A 16942-nucleotide genomic window follows, 5' to 3' on the forward strand; every position below is an offset into this window, starting at 1 on the left:
CAGCCACAGGCTATGATGTCCCAGCAGAGCAGATGGGTAGGATTAAATCCATTGTCATTATTGACCGACGGTGGCCCGAGAATGGTGGAGAATATTTTGAAATGATTTAATTTTGTCTCATTGTTTTATACCACAAAAGCCTGGCATTTGAACAGGCAGGGGTGTGTAGACTTTTTATATCCACTGTATGTTCCAAACGCCTGCTGTCACGTTTATTAATACGAGCGAGGCCACGTTCCCGTAGAAACCGCGCTTTTTGTAGCACCTGGAGGACAATGACATAGGAACCCCTTCATGTATATGACCCCACTCCCATCCTCCTTTTGCCAGTCCTTATTGCTCCCCTTACTGTGAAATTGTCAATGACATCATCCCCTTTTAATAAAGGTGTTCTTAACAAAATCCAGTGTGGTGTTCCAGCCATTCATATGGCGATGATTTCCCCTGCACTCTATGTCAACATAGAGTGCAAATCAGTTTAGTCGAGCTTCAAACAAACAGTCATAATACTTATCACACTCCTGTGGCCACTTTGGTCTCAAGTGAACCATAATCGCTGGCAATACAGAAAGAGAAGATATAGCCATATGTTAATCTTTGTGTGAAATAATATCCAGCCCAACGCAAATAATCGTTTCCAACAGCTCTGTAATAAAAGTCTCTCTTGATTCCATTAGCTAATGTGTGCTTTCTTAGGCTAGGGAAAATCCTGGCTTTCCAAGTGCAACAATGGTAATTATGACCAACAAGCAAAATTTCAGTGTTGAGGTCATTATTAACAACTTTGGGCAGGCCATGCCAACGCTTTGAGAGCAAGATTATGTAACAATACACAGGCTAAACTATCACACCAAGATGCTGTTTTCTTTTAACACAAAGTTACCTCTAAGGCTTAACACAATCTGTTCTGGGATGCTGGTTGACCTCCATTTTGTTCCACAATAATGGAAATAATGGAAATTGAATTCCTGTAAAATTCAGTCATTTGAGCGCATCCACAAGATAAAACATTTGAATTGTTTTTTACTGCTTTACAAGCCTCACATATTACATATACAAATACGCTTCCTCCAATGACATACCATTGATTTATAACTTAAAACCCATATGCAGTGTTTCTATTGCTTTTTTCAATGGCCAGGTGGATAGCCTTTAACTTGAAGTCAGGTATGTTGCGTTTTTGACATTGAAGGGGGTGTGCTTGAGCAGAGCAGATCTGAATACCGATCCAAATGCTTCAATGTATGCAGATTTGATTTAAAACTGTGAACAGATAACACGGTCGATTTTTAAGCTATTGTTTTTCATAAGTTCTTACAGATACTTACTTACTGTAATGCCCTTACATGTGGGAAAGGAGAGCTAACAGTTGCCGGTGCACTATTAAGCCCTTTATTGAACCTTGTGAGAACAGTAAGACAAAATAGCTACACTCACACAGAAGCTGCTGTTGGCCACAGCTCTCCCCAGACGCTCAGAGGCAGACTCGCTGATGTGACATACCACCCCACCTATGTCTATGTCTCTCTATATTGCAGATTTTCACCTACTGCAGATGGGTCTGGAAGGCATCCCACGCAATATATGGGGATTAGCTATTAGTTCCACATAGTTTAAGGCGTTAAAAGAAAAATAAATTAAAAATCAATTTGACCATAAAAACCATTAACTGTGCAGGTTTAAGGAACATTCTAACATTCTTAACTAGGGCTGCAACTAACAGTTATTTTAAAAATCGATGAGTAGATTATTTTTTTCAATTAATTCGATTAAAAAACTTTTTTTTAATTTCCATCCCTTTATTCAAAAACAGGACATTATTTCAAATTGACAGTGCAGAAAACGCACAAACAAATGGATTTTGCTTCAGTTACTGGTTCGGTCCATAACTTATAAGAAAAGAGACAAATGTTGATCATTGTTTTCCAAAATAAGAGCAGATGTTTGCAAATGTCTTATTTTGATTAAACAAAGATAATCAATTCGCTTTCATTGAAGGATACAGAAACCTGAGAATATTTACTGTTGAGCAGCTAAAATTCTAAAGATTTGGACAATTCTATTTTATTTTTTTTTGTTTTTGTTTTTTTAAGTCTCTAAACCAGTGGTTCTTAACCTTATTGGAGGGACGGAACCCCGCAAGTTTTATACGGAGTGCACGGAACCCTTCCTAATTTGAAAAATAAAACATGGTTTAATTCAAATTCAAAACAGGTATATATTTTATTGTCTGTGTAGATTCTCAGTCATCCAGGTCATGCACAAAATGAACCATGCATCAGTTGCACACAAAATCACTGTGTTAAAAGAACAAAACGAACAAAACATGAATTTCACACAAAAACTAACAAAACATTCAATTAAATGAAAATTTACTGGAAGTGAATGTGAATTTTGCTGTTTCCATTCCCCTTGGTAAGTGCTACTCTCATATCAGAGGAACGGACTTTGTTGTTAAAATTTACAACAAAGTCTGTTCCTTTTCGTATTTCTACAATCCTCGAAAAGGGTTCACTGGTAAGAGTAAATTTTTTGGGCTGTTTTTTTATTAGTGGGTGCGCTGCCTTACGGCACAGCAATGCTACTCAAGTCAACTGTATCATGGAAATCTTGTTAAATAAAGATAGTTTAAAAGAACAAAGCATTTCAACTCGAGGTGCAGCGCCGCAATGGTAAAAGCCAATTTTGACGCTCCCTTGCGTTTTGAACGGCATGAACAAGGCATTCAAAATGCAGTGTAAAAAAGGCTTTTACAGATAAAGCACGCACGCATACGCAGTGAGTGTCGAGTCCTCCGTCGAACCCCAGCGACTGCCTCACCGAACCCCTGGGGTTCGATCGAACCCAGGTTAAGAACAACTGCTCTAAACGATTAATCGATTATCAAAATAGTTATTGATTAATTTAATAATAGTGTTTTTATATATATATATATATATATATATATATAGTTGTCGATTAGGGGCAGCACGGTGGATGACTATGAATGGTTAGCACAACTGCCTCACAAATCTGGCCTCGCCTGTGTGGAGTTTGCATGTTCTTCCTGTGCCCAATGGGTTTTCTCCAGGTAAACTGGTTTGCTCCCACATTCCCAAAACATGCTTGGTAGGTTGACTGAAGACTCTAAATTGCCCGTAGTGATGTGAGTATAAATGGTTGTTCGCCGATATGTGCCATGCGACCAGTTCAGGGTGTACCCTACCTCTCGCCCAGGGTCAGCTGGGATAGGTTCCAGCACGGCTGCGACCCTAGTGAGGATAAGCCATACGGAAAATGGATGGCTGGATGGATAGTTGTCGATTAGTCGATTAATTGTTGCACCTCTATTCTTAACTGTCCTGTGAGTGTAAAAATAAGTTATATTTCTAACAATATTATGTTAAAACATCATTTTTGTCATAATTTTAAACAAACAAACTAGTGTAAAAGGAAGTTGTCCACTGTAAAAATCTATCAAAAACGCTACCTTTAATAACAATTGACGAAAAGTATAGCTAGCATTTGCAGCTAAACATCATCTAACGGCTGGCATTAGACTGAAATACTCTGGAAACTTGACTGTGAAACACTGGAGTCCTGCTGTTTACTTCATGTACTTTCCTGTGTACTTTCTTCTCCTAATAAAGCCAAATGAACAGATAAATGCCTTTGTGACGTTTATTTTTCTGCCAAAATTTCACTTAGATTCCAGTTTGTTTGACCTTTGCAGGTATTCAGTTAAAATGAAGTGGAATTGTGTTTGCCTGTGTGGTTCTGACAGCGCTGAACACAAAGTACTGTACACACACACACACACACGCACACACGCACACACTTGTGTATAATCACCAGACTGTTCCACACATTCTTCATGCCGACTGGCTTGGTCTTTCGTGGGCGCACCGTTTGTGGTCTGTGGTATCCAAGAACAGCAGTGGTCATCATTGAAAATGTACTACCACAACTCTTTTTACTGCTCCCGCTGGACATTCCAGTGTGTTTTTCATTCATTCATTCAGTCAACTCCAATAATATCAATGGTTAACAGAGCAGTATATTGCATGAGTACATATTCAGCAGTAGAGAGAGAGAGAGAAAGCAGTTTTTATGTCTATGGTCTTAAAGTTAATCCAAAGCAGACTTCGTATACACCAGCAGTCATATCAAGGGACCACCTGTACAGTAGCGCAATTAACCAGCTTCACACCAGTGGACATTAGCTGAAGCACAGGAAACCGCCTGCTGCTGCTAAAAAGTCGGATGTAGCCTTGAGACACACTTAAACACACACTGTGTATCCTGCTTTGTATTTTATTTTAACGCGGAGGAACAATAATAAGATTCATCTCACCTTCACGACACTCCTTGCCAAAAAACCCGGGACAGCACCTCCACTCCAAAGCAGTCACCTGCTTGTAGGAAACCATGAAAGATGGTCTGAGGACGGTCCTGTAGCTGATTTTAAAGAAAAAAAAAAAAAAAAAAAACATACAACTACTTATTACAAGGACAGTGTGTGTGATTTCATGGGAGCAAATTAGGACTGGAGATAAGGGGAAAGACAGACAAACGGGAATAAAATCATATACAAGTTGCACAACTTAAAAAAAATAAAGAAGAAGAAAAGTGTGACAAAAATCATTGGGCTACAGTACCTGAGGACTTTGGAGCAAGTTGCAGGCCAGCGGCAGATTTGAAGCACCCTCTGTACGGTGGCTTGGCTCCCATTCTGCACCTGACAGGACACAGTCTTGGACACAGTGTACTGACACCAGTTCCTAAGGTACAGAATGACAAAGAGGTCATGTATAATACACGAGTGCAGTTTTAAATAGTTGCACACATCAGCATAGAATCTAGGATGCACACCAAGCGACATGGCCTAATGCGACCTAAGAGAACCATTACGAAAAAATTACACTTGGTGACTCTTCGCCACACACTAACTAACCAATTGAGCACCGCAGATCAGCTGACACGTTGCAATGTAGAAATTGTGATACATCGGGTTTTGTAGCTCCCACACAATACACTGTACTGTATTTATTTTTGTATTTAATTTTTTTGAAAGCCCAAAAATGCACAGTGTACAACTGGTTGGCACGTCTGCTCCAGCGCGCCTGCGACCCAAGTGAGGGTAAGCGGTACGGAAGATGAATGAATGAATCACCAAAACACGGCGTGATTTTCAAAAGAAGAAGCAGATTGTTACAAAGAGAGGAAATGGTTGAAACTAAAGTGGAGTGGGGATATTTTGAGAGGCTGTTAGCAATGATCCATCGCCCCATTCAATGACTACACCAGTGTATTTGGGCGACAGACTCTCCACACTTCGCTTTCTAGCAACAGGTACATATGAAATTATAAATATACCATAGTTGAGTATTATTGTAAAACCTGGGCCCTAAGAAGAATGTAAAGCACAGTGCTTGAAGATAAGCAGTCATTAATGATTAAATACTGCACTGACACATTTTTAAGAAAATGAAAATTGCACTCTATTCTCTAAAGACATTGCTCTATTCATAATCATCACAAAATAAAGCAATCCACCATTGTCAAAAGCCTTTTGAATGCCTGTAGGCAAATATTTCTTTGAACTCAAGGTTGTTTAGTTCCAATCCATCCATCCACTTTCTATACTGCTTATCCTGTTCAATGTTGCAGGGAGCTGGAGCGTATCCCAGCGGACTTAGGAGACAGGCAGAAGACACCCTGGACTGTCACGTATGGAGACGTACAACAATTCTACTTCACACCTCACGGAACCCATGCTGCCTGCACCGAAGTCAAATGAGTGAACAGCAACACCAACAGTGAGTGCAGGTTGTTTAGGTATTTACACTTTATATATGGTATTATCCCTTTGTTTTTTCGAAGCCTAAAAATACATGCACTGAAGTGTATTTTATTTTTTTTGTATGGGATTTCCTGAACAATTTCTATTTTTTATTTTTTTTAACGTTTCATCATAGGGGCAGCATGTTGGATTAATGGTTAGGAGGTCTGCCTCACAGTTCTGAGCTTTGGGTTCAAATCTTGGCTAGTCTTCCTGTGTGGAGTTTACATGTTCTCCCTGCACTTGTGTGAGCTTCCGCCTACACTCAAAAAACATGCATATTCGAGACTCTAAATTATCCATAGGTGTGAATGTGAGTGTGAATGGTTGTTGTCAATATGTGACCAGTAATTGACTGACGAACAGTACCGTGCGTAGTCCGCCTCTCGCCCAAAGTCACCTGGGAATTATTGGCTCCAACCCACCCACTAGCCTAATGAGGACAAGTGCTACAGAAAATTGATGAATGGATGCATTTCCTGAACACACATTACACATATAAAAAGGATTAGATTGCTTTTTTTTCTTCTTTTTTTTTTTTTTATTTTTTTTTACACATTTTGTGTAATGAGAAAACAAATCCAGAAAATACCAGTAAAGGGAGAAATTGTATTACATTTTCAAATGTATTCTCTGAGCACTCTCCCTGACAAAAAGAATGTTTTCATTTGTACATCAGGCATCATTTTGTGTACATGTACATGTCTATTTTATATTTACCTAAAAACGTTACCCTAATTCCTTCCTATGTTTCAACTCCTCAATAATTCCACCCAAAAACATCAGAAAATACTTAGGAGTCATTTCTATTTAGCAATCCACGTTAAATTAAAAACATCGGGAATCACACTTAATATTACAGTACTGGGTCACGACCAGCGCCGCAGTGCGTTCTGGGACTTGTAGTCATTCAGCACCGATTGGTATTTGCCGTCTGCTTTCCATTAGTGGAGGAAATGACATTAAAAATAATACCATGCATTCGAATGATCACCAGTTGTGTTGGTACGGGTGTTAAAAGAGTTCAAATGCATGCATGAGGTTGTGCAGGTATATGCTCACCTGAGTTGGGAGCCGGTACCGGGCGGCCCAATGGAGCCACTCAGCCCCGGTACGACGCGCTGCCGCTGCACGGTGATGCCTGGGAGCCGATAAACAAAACCTGTTCCCAGGGATGCCCCAAATAAACACGTACATGAGCAAAGCGTCAACAAAAGCACCAAAGCCATGTCGGTTCGTTTTTTCCTAAGTGAATCCCTGATGTGAACGGCAAATGACAAGTCGACGTCCTTGCGAATTAAAAAGTCATCTTCAACGCGGTGGTCATTTGAGTTCGTCGCCGGCTTGAAACAAAGTGGTGCTGTCACACAGCCTCTTCCTATATACCGTAGTTGAATGCGGCTTTCTGACGTGTGTGACACTGTACGGAGTCAAATATCCAGTGCGTAAAAGGCGCATTGGATGCGAGTCAAGGGCTGAACTCAGTGCGTAAAAGCCATTACTAAGTCACCGTCGAATTACAGGAACCCCATTAGGAATGAACGTGGAAATCAAAACCACTTCTTGTCATTCCCGTGACTAATGTGACACAAAGGGCAACCCTTTCACTCCTATAAACCCATAAATATAAATGTAATAGAATACCCAGTGCGTAAAAAGACAGACTTAAATACCCATCAAATTACAGGAACTTATTAGGAATTGATTTGGGAACCAAAACCACTTCGTGTCATTTTGGGGGCTAACGTGACACAAAAGGCACCGATTTCACGCTTACAAACCCAAAAAGATTATTAATGTATTTGATAAATCGCCCAGTGCGTAAAAGCTATTACTTGGTAACCCTCTAAATTAGAGGGACCTCATTAGGTATGAACGTGGCAAGCCCACCCACTTCGTCTTTACCCATAAAGATGCATTAACTAATGAAGTTGATAAAACGCCCAATGGTAATTAAAAGCCATGCGACGTCACAGTCTAATTACAGGTGTCACATTAGGAATGAACGGGGCAACCAAAACCACTTCTTGTCATTTGCGTCACACAAAAGGCGCCAATTTCACGCCTATGAACCCAAGGATCTATTAGTTAATTAATTTGATAAAACTACCCTGTATTCATTGTTAAATATGAGAAGTACGACGTTTACCGCACATTTACACCACACTTTTGTTCATTAAAAAGTCAATAGTGGGTGTGTTGGGAAGCAGCGCCACCAGCAGGTAAAATGGCGCAACTACAAGCCCTTCCGCCAAGAAGTAGACGTGTCCCAAGCTTACTGCTCGCGTTTAACAAGCGTCAACGGGCAGATAGATCGATGGAGGCGGACATCACCGGCAACATGGAAGGAAAAACGGACGCGGGGATCTCACTGGAGCCTTACATTGAGGCCGTGCGCCAGCAGCTGGAAGACCAGGACCCGCTTTTCCTCATCGGGGTCCTCGTGGCTTTGGCTGTTGTGATCATCACATGCGGTGTGGTAGAATGCTAACGTTAGCCTAGCAGGCTAATGGCCTCATGCTAGTTTTTTGTTGTTTTTTTAGGGACAGTTAGCGTGTGCCTTTTTGCAAACATTTGTGCGTAACTCTGACTTTTACACGACGCCTAATTGTTAAAGTGACTAAGTGTGCCTGGGCTACGAAGCTAACGGCTAAGCCAACGTCCCTTGGCATATATGCTACTGGAGTGTGGTCTTCAAGTTCACAAACATTAACGGCTAGCCCTTTCTTGTTTGTCCCCGCAGTTTTCCTCAAGTACTTTCTAACTAGTAAAAGCGTCCAAAGTGCGGTGCTGCTCGTCGGGTTGTGCGACGCGGGCAAGACGCTTCTCTTCAGCCGAGTGAGTGTACGCCAAACCCGGCTAAGGGGCTTGGCATCGCCTGTTCAATACTCCTGAGCAGACACGAGACCGAAGCCTTTTTACACGGTTAATCCTTTTTTTCTTTTTTTCAGCTGCTGTCCGGGAAATTTAAACGGACTCAGACCTCCATTACAGACAGTAGTGCTCCATATAAAGCGAAAAATGATAGGGTAGGTTTTATCATTTTTTTTATAACTGATAACTTCAGTGGTCTAGTTCCATTTTTGTCATTTTATAAAAGAGTGAAATATTTTTGATGCATTTATATCGTTTTTATATGATTGGATGATGGATTCATATGCCAATTATTACTTCTCCCGAGGACTCGTTTCTACAGAAATGTTGGTTTTCCTAGAATTTTGCCAAATATAATGATTGAGGACTTGGATCATACGGATACTCATGTGGGATCATATTGATAGTACCTTTATCCACAACTGGGGTACTTTCGTCTTTAGATTCATCTAGGTTGGATCTCAGTCAGTACCATCTAAATTGCCTGAAGAAAAGAAACTGGGATTAGAAACAGTGGAGTAGTGGTCTAAATCCAAACATCCATCAGTCTATCAATATTGCATGAAAGACGATCAGTAACATTCAAATTTACTAACATGAAGATGCACTTCAACCCATGCAAAAGCACACTTTCTTCCTGTCTTCTATCAATATCTGAACCTGTGAACCTCACTTTCTGGGCTGTTGGCCCAGTCTTTGAAAGAATCAGGGAAAGTGATGAATGCAATAAAGGACTGCCCTCCACATGTCAAAATTGGAACGAAACCTTGATTTAGACCAGTACAGTTAATTATTCATCTGAATGATGCCACCTATTCATTTATGCACTTTGCATAAAAATGACAAAAATTGAGTTGGACCACTCTGGTTCTCAGTGGTTCAGTTGCTTAATGCATTAACTTCATGTTTTTGTTTGTTTTTTCCCTGTTCAGAACACCATCTGGACTCTGATAGACTTGCCAGGTCATGACAGTCTGCGTCCACAGTATTTGGAAAAGTTCAAATCAGCAGCTCGGTGAGAACAGGACATGTCTATATTTAAAGGAGACATTATGTATTCTCTTACAATAATAAAAACAATCTCAGGTGTTTTAATAAAAAGTTTGACATTTTTCTGTCAAAATACACAAAGGATCAATAGTTACAGCATACCCATCAACTTGCTTCATTTAGGTTCAAATCACTCTGTTTTGGGGCCACAGTTCTTTCTCATGCTAATGCAGAGCTTTTGTTACTATGACAACCAGATCTGGTGCATTTTATGACTCCTCTAGCAACTGTTTTTCCCAAAAAGCGATGAACAACAAATCTAGTGAACTTTAGGTGTTATTAGAGACTTCTGGAGACTCCCTCCAGTGCAAATGTTCATGGATTCGCATCCAGAATGCAAATGGTGTATGTGCAAAGCCAAAATGGCTAACCATAATGGTTAACCATTATAGCTTTATTTAATTTCAAATCTAATGGGTGGGCAGGCACGCCAAAGATCCCACTATTTGTATACAAAGTATAAAGTAACATTTTCATGTAACCAAGTGTTTGATTTGGTGAAAGCCAATGACACAACCTTCCATCCACTCCCATCTTCCCTCATCTCTAGAGCCATTGTGTTTGTGGTGGACAGCGCCATCTTCCAAAAGGAAGTGAGAGATGTCGCCGAGTTCCTGTACGTTTTGCTGACCGACGCAGTACTCTGCAGGAACGCCCCCACGCTTCTTGTGGCGTGCAACAAACAGGGTGCAGACCCCACTCTTCTGTTTCGCAGCAACTCCCCCTACCAACTTGCATCCAAAACTGACCTTAATATATCATTCTCCTTTTTAGATATCACCATGGCAAAATCAGCCAAACTGATTCAGCAGCAGCTTGAAAAGGAACTGTGAGTTAACTACATTAGTGGAGACCTATTATTTGTACACAAGCCATTTTTGATGTCCCCCTTGTTCTGTCATAGGACTACACTGCGGGTGACTCGCTCGGCGGCCCTCAGCTCGCAGGACGGCTCGGCGTGTGGAAGCGTGTACCTGGGCAAGAAAGGCAAGGGCTTTGAGTTCAGCCAGCTGCCCATAAAAGTGAAATTCCTGGAGTGCAGCGCCCGGGGGGCCAAAGGGGAAGAGGCCGACGCCGACATCCAGAGCTTAGAGAGCAGCCTGGCTAGGCTGTAAAAAAAAAAATGATAAGTGGAGACCTCGCTGGCAGCCACCGTCCACATGAAACAGATGAACAATCTCATAACACTTGGAAGGATGACCACCCAAAGATTCAATCAAATCCATTAAGACTGTGAAGGTCCAATTTGCATGGAGGAGAATCATGGAATTACTATTTGCTTGCTTTGCAGTGCAAATGTAATAGCGAACATCGTGCTTTAACATGACAAGTATTGGTACATTTATTGCAAACGCAAATTGTGGACAGCTTAAAGAAATCACGGGTGAATACACTTGTCATTTCATTATCAATGGAAAGCTTTGCCTTTTTATTCTGACAAATGTTTTGCTTTAGAGCAGTATGAATGTGTGGGATTGTGGTGAAGAATGAATTTGTAACGACAGGTACTTCACAAAAACATTTTCTTAGTTGTACAAAATGACAACAGATGGAATCAAATGAACCCCACAGAGCACTAAGTTTGTGAGTCACTTATGACACTGGGGAGAAAATCGCAATTTCAAAACTTTTTTTTTTTATGCCCCATTGGAAATAAGTTTTTTCCGGCCTCAAATTGTCCCCATCGTAAAACCTACAATCCATAAGCAATGTATTGAGTAACATTCATCACTGTTGTAAAAAAAAAAAAAAAAAAGTAGATTGTCAAATAAAACAAAGTACAATTACTCTCTTAGAAGAGTGGCGTGTTATAAATTTCTGGTTCTATGGTTATCGCAGACTAGTGGTGAGCGTGTCTGCTTCACATTTTGAAGCTCGGAGTTTAAATCTTAGGTCCAACTGTTTTGCATGTTCTCCCAGGACTTGTGATTTTCTCTACGGAGCTTTGCAAAAACAAGCATGACAACTTAATTGAAGGTTAAAATGTGCATATGACTTAAGCGTTTCCAGAACATTCTGTTTGAACTCCAAATTGTACAATTTTTGGAGGGGTGTTCTCAGAATTTGGAGGTTCCAACTGTAATTGGATTAGACTGGTGTTTAGCACAAAAACAAACACCTTCTAGAATTGCCCTCGGGTACTAATAAAGCTGTTTGCACAGAAATAAATATTCACAGGATTAATATAGTATCTAGCCTAAAGTGGCCCATCCGTATGTGAAATGTAAACAAGTAATGTCCTGTTTATCACAGAAATCGCACACTTTGTTATAACAAAGCATTTCCTGTTCAGTGCTTTCTAGAAAACAGCCAGAGGGTGACAGGAAGGACTCTCAAAGAGTACACTGCAGTCAAATCATGAGCATTATGAAAAAAAATTATGTACTACAAGTTCAACTATGTAATGTTTGTTCACCTATGCCAGCGATAGTGACAGGTAGAACAATTAAATGCTCTTCCAATAGATGGCAGAAGGCACATTAAACCTGTGGATCCACCTGTTGCCATTCATTCGAGAACACTAGCTTTGTTCAGCCAAACAAGCCCAGATTTCATACTAAGTCAAAAAACCCTGCCTATTCACTGTTCCCTCTTCACTTTTTTTTTTTTTTTTTTACTGTGCAACTTTTGCATGGGGGAAAAAAACCCAGCTACTCTCAAATCCCACAAGATGGTGCCAAACCCTGACTAACAGGGATGTACAGTGGTGCCTTTTAGATACGAGTGACACCAATTAAATTTTTGAGCAGTCATTCTGACTTTAATTTTTTTTTTTTTGCTTTGACTTGAGATACGAGCACTGCATGGTGGCAGTTAACGCAGTTCATGTCACATCAAGCTGCAGCTTGGCAAAACGTGACCAATCTTGAACAAAAAGAGTCTTCAAGCTGTTTAATGCCACTCCCAGTTGAAGTTTACTGTCAAAATAAACATAAAGAATGACAGTGTATTTAAAACAACACCATGGCTTTTGTCTTTTAAATCCGCTAGCTTAATGCTAACACAATGAGAAAGGCCATAGACGGGATAGCAAATACCATCTAAGTAGCGGTGTTATAACCCTGTAAGCAACAGACATTCGAAAACAAACGGTGGAGCAAAATATGTAGACAGACAATATAAAAATACTCAGGCATACACCGTTTATCGTCTGCAAAGAACGACTACTATTAATGCGACTTACTGAGCAATTGTGGCCAGCTCCTTCATGTATATCCTTCTGTATCATATTTCCCCCAGGTGGCCAAGGCACCCACATCAAAAGAATCAGCACATCCATTGAAGTGAAAAATGTTTTCAGTTATGAGCATGGTCACAGAAAAAAATAAACATCTCAACATACCACTGCATTTATAATTTCACATGTACCTGTGGGTAATGGCTAGAAAGCAAAGCGTGGCGTCTCTGTCGTCGAAAAGCTTGTATAGCCAGTGAATGGAATGACCGATAATTAGCCAGGTTTACATTGAGCCTTCTATTCTGATTATAATCAGTTTAGACCGAATGAAAAAGCTTCATATAAACGCCACAATCGGAGTAAACAGGCCAAACCCAAATGGAATTTCATTCGGTTTCACAGGGGTGGAATCTTCCTTTTGCCAAACCACAATTGTCCAGTTCGGTTGCTTTCGGCTGCATCATGGGCCTTACTTGCAGTTTTTCGCTATTAGGAATAGCAAGGGTTTACTGTATAATTTTTGTTTGGTGGTGTGCCGTGAGCTATTTCCAATGTAAAATACAGTACGTGTGGGTGGATGGATGACTGGAGTAGCGTAATCTACGGCTCAGCCAGAGGATAGACAGTCAGACTTGAACTCTGATCGGCCACAAGGAGACTTGCCGTTCCTTTGAGCAAAGCAGGACACAACCAGTTAACCTTGTCCCCATGGTTGATGTTCACTTCGGGTCCAGACTTCTCCGTCACCCCCACGTCAGCCTCATGTTCCTCTCGCGCCTCCACTCCTTTTCTCTTTGCCTTGCTTTTGCCCTTCCTGTACGGGGCAGCCGCGCCCTTGATTTTGGCCTTCCCCTCCAGAGTCACCACGGGGTGTTTGCTGACGTCCCACAGAGCCACGCGGCCGTCGTTGCCCCCCGAGGCCAGCCAGTATGGGTGCGAGAGGAATGGGACGAAATGCGCTTGGGAGGCGCCGTGGCAGTGCGCCTTGAGCGCCCCCTGTTGCTCCAGTTTGGAGCCGCCGCCAACCCGCATTAGGTGCACCCGGCCGTCGTCTGCGGCGCAAGCTACGATGTTTCCGCAGCTGGCCACGGAGACGCAGTGGGCCAACGGAGGGTTAAAAAGCTGACCGGGACGCTGCTGGTGGTCGTCTTCCTCCTCCGCTATGTCCTGGAGGTTGAGGGTCCAAAGGGGCCGTGCCTTCTGCAGACCCCACAGCATCACCTGAACCGCAAAAGTACAACAAGTAGTAAGGATTTGGACAATGAAAGATTATTATTTATTTGCATTTTGCCTTTATGCACCATCGCAATGGATTTGAAATTAAGCAATTAGCCCTTGGCTTGTGCTTTTCTTATTTCATTTCCCAGACAACTAACCGCATCCATTGTTCCCCTTCCTTTCCTTAACCCACTTTGATATATAGAGATGAGTCCTTGCTTCTCTCAATAATTTAGTCTATCTACTATCATCCTTTCAATAACCTTCCCTATGTTTGATGTAAGTGCAATGGGCCTGTAGCTTGTTGGATCTGTGGGCTCTTTCCCTGGCTTTATTATAGGTAACCTCAGACTCTTTCCCCATTGCTTTTGTCCAATATCTTTCACCATAAACGTATTTTTGTTTTCGAAAACCGCTCCCCAGGACGAGCTCCTGCCCGGAAATAGCAGCCCAGCTCTCTTTTCAAGCCCTCTCGGAGCAAGTTACTCTAGTGTGCCGTGTAGCATTCCTCCCAGTTTGCGAGCAGCCGGGAAAGGAGGGAGGAGGCTAGGTGGATGCACCTTTTTGGGGGTTTTTAACCAGTTCCGAACTGATTGGTTTGCGTGACCTGTCCACGAGTAGCATGCCACTTCTGATTGGTGAGCTTGGCCAGATAATATACATAGTTGACACAGATTCTGGGTCACTTGGGCGTGCTGCTGGTGCAAAAATAAAAAAAATTTAAAAAAAATAAAAATACAGCTTTGGCAATCACATGGTGCTGTTGTCCGAAATCACGATTTTGATCAGAAAAATATATCGTTCTGCCCTACAGAGGTGTGAATGCTTCTTTGTCTAAATGTGCCTTGCAATTGACTGGTGACCAATCCAAGCTGTACCCTGCCTCTCGCCCTAAGTCAGTTAACATATGCTCCAGCTCACCTGCAACCCCAATGAGGACAAGTACAATAAAAAAAATGGATGCATGTCTTGGTGTATAAAGGCAAAATCCTACAAACTGTCACTGTCTGACATTGTGTGTCATGTTCTGACCTGCATGTCCAGTCCAGCAGACAGCAGGTTGTTGGGCCTGTGCGGCCTAAAAGCCACCGAGGAGCAGATGTTGGTATGTCTGCGAAGTGTCCTGCACGCTTTCCCCTCGGGAAGCTCCAGTATCCGGACCGTCCCGGAGTCATCGGCCAGCGCCAACGTCGAACCGCTTTCGTTCAGCGCCAACGCATTGATCTCCTCCTCCCCGACGTTGGCAAACTCCTTCACGGCGCCCTTCAGGTTCCGGGGGTCGAGCACGCTCACCGTGTCGCCGTGCGACGCGTAGAGGATGCCCGGCGCTGCGGGAGAAAACCCTACACTGGTGCAGTCCTCCTCGCCCAAGAGGTTAAGGCGACCGACTACGCATCCTTCTTGGCTCCAAATGGCAACCTCGCCGCCTTCTGAACCTGAGGCGACAAGTCCCTCTGGGCCTGGGGATGCGCACACACACAAAATGGCCGTGGAGTGACCCTCACACCACAGCTTGGCCATGCTAAGAGAAAAGGGGGGGGGAAAGCAGAATTGTGATAAGCTTCAGACACGTTTTCATCCAGTATTCGCAGGGGATAGGGACAGAGAGGGCGATTCCAGGAATAGCGGAAAGAAACAAGTAGTTGACACCCCCTGTTGGATCTATCTCACCCAAAAAACATCTATAATAGTATATAATATAATAGTTTAAACCATCAGTATACCACAAACTATAACCCCAAAACACTTTAATATCATTTGCACCTCCCCTCTTGCAACGTCAGCCCTTAAAAAATAAATTGTTAACAGATGACTAGATATATTTTTTTATGCACCTGCATGTTTTCTACGTGAACAAAGCTATTTTCGGACGTCTTGTCAAACATTCTTTCCAGAATTAACAACATTAAAGATTCATGTGGATTCCGTCTTCCACACACAGACAAAAACATTCAGGCACCTTGTACTTACGTGTAAAATAACCGCTTAAAAGATCATAGCATTTGTTTTATGTGGCGTTACGCTGTCAATAGCTGTGATTTTGACAAGGTAAAAGGACGAAACGGTGTGAAATTTCAACAAGCTAACCACCATGTGTCTTATTCGCGTTATTAGGATTCCCACATATTTTCTAGGCTGGACACGCCCTGCTCCAATATTACTGGCTCCAGGACATGCGGTGCTGCACTGTTATTGGCTGTTGTATCCCTGCAGAATACGCCCTACCACTTCCAGGCGGAAAAACAGTACAGTTGTGGCTTAAATTTCCCACTCACCTTCATCCTAACTTTAACTCATTCTAAACCACCTTAATCCTCAACCCTGTCCCTAAACCTAACCATAACAACCTCCTTTGTTGTTATTTCGTACAAATGTGCTAAAAGTTTGGGAAGGTCATCTCGCAATTGGTAGCCTTCCCTTACCAGACGCAGGAGCCAATCATGTTGCAGTGGGGCGTGTACTGCCTAGAAACTATGTGGGAATCCTAATAACGCCCCACTTTCATGCCATTCGATTGGTGACGTCATATACACTAGACTGAAGCAAAAACAACATCCGACTGTTGCTGCATATTTCATTTTAAAATTCAACATATTTGCTGACATATTTCTAGCGATATTTTTTGTCTGAAATAAAAATAGCAGAATACTTTTAAATAATACATAGAAAATAAAACTAATATTTAAGAATACAAAAAATACAAATAAAAGAAAATTGGACATATTTCTCGTGCTATTTTCTTGCTTTTCTTCGAAAATAGTAGATTCGTAGTATAGTATTTTTAAAGAATACTCCAAAAT

At 41.8% G+C, this 16942-nt stretch overlaps 3 protein-coding genes across 3 annotated transcripts in view; 1 reads left to right on the plus strand and 2 right to left on the minus strand.

The window, feature by feature from the left end:
• The window catches only part of LOC133482327 (collagen alpha-1(XXVI) chain), a 35322-nt gene extending 27383 nt beyond the window's left edge, over positions 1–7939 (minus strand). Inside the window, exons 1-3 of the mRNA XM_061782358.1 lie at positions 6884–7939; positions 4638–4760; positions 4334–4437 (exon numbers count right to left, since the gene is read on the minus strand). Coding sequence (XP_061638342.1) covers positions 4334–4437; positions 4638–4760; positions 6884–7050 — 394 coding nt within the window. The 5' untranslated portion in view covers positions 7051–7939. The remainder of the gene's footprint in view (positions 1–4333; positions 4438–4637; positions 4761–6883) is intronic.
• A 102-nt stretch (positions 7940–8041) lies between these two features.
• On the plus strand, positions 8042–11533 carry srprb (SRP receptor subunit beta). The gene is made up of 7 exons (XM_061782360.1): positions 8042–8295; positions 8565–8659; positions 8773–8850; positions 9628–9710; positions 10296–10432; positions 10520–10574; positions 10650–11533. Exons 1-7 carry the CDS (start codon positions 8049–8051, stop codon positions 10858–10860), a joined length of 906 nt encoding a protein of 301 aa, XP_061638344.1. The 5' UTR covers positions 8042–8048; the 3' UTR covers positions 10861–11533.
• A 1089-nt stretch (positions 11534–12622) lies between these two features.
• On the minus strand, positions 12623–16304 carry wdr53 (WD repeat domain 53). The gene is made up of 3 exons (XM_061782359.1): positions 16113–16304; positions 15174–15663; positions 12623–14144 (listed from the first exon to the last, which is right to left on the minus strand). The coding sequence occupies exons 2-3, from the start codon at positions 15660–15662 to the stop codon at positions 13524–13526; spliced, it is 1110 nt and encodes a 369-aa protein (XP_061638343.1). The 5' UTR covers position 15663; positions 16113–16304; the 3' UTR covers positions 12623–13523.
• Positions 16305–16942: the final 638 nt, after the last annotated feature.

The sequence above is a fragment of the Phyllopteryx taeniolatus genome, chromosome 8, assembly GCF_024500385.1.
Source record: "Phyllopteryx taeniolatus isolate TA_2022b chromosome 8, UOR_Ptae_1.2, whole genome shotgun sequence".
Taxonomy (NCBI): Eukaryota; Metazoa; Chordata; class Actinopteri; order Syngnathiformes; family Syngnathidae; genus Phyllopteryx; species Phyllopteryx taeniolatus.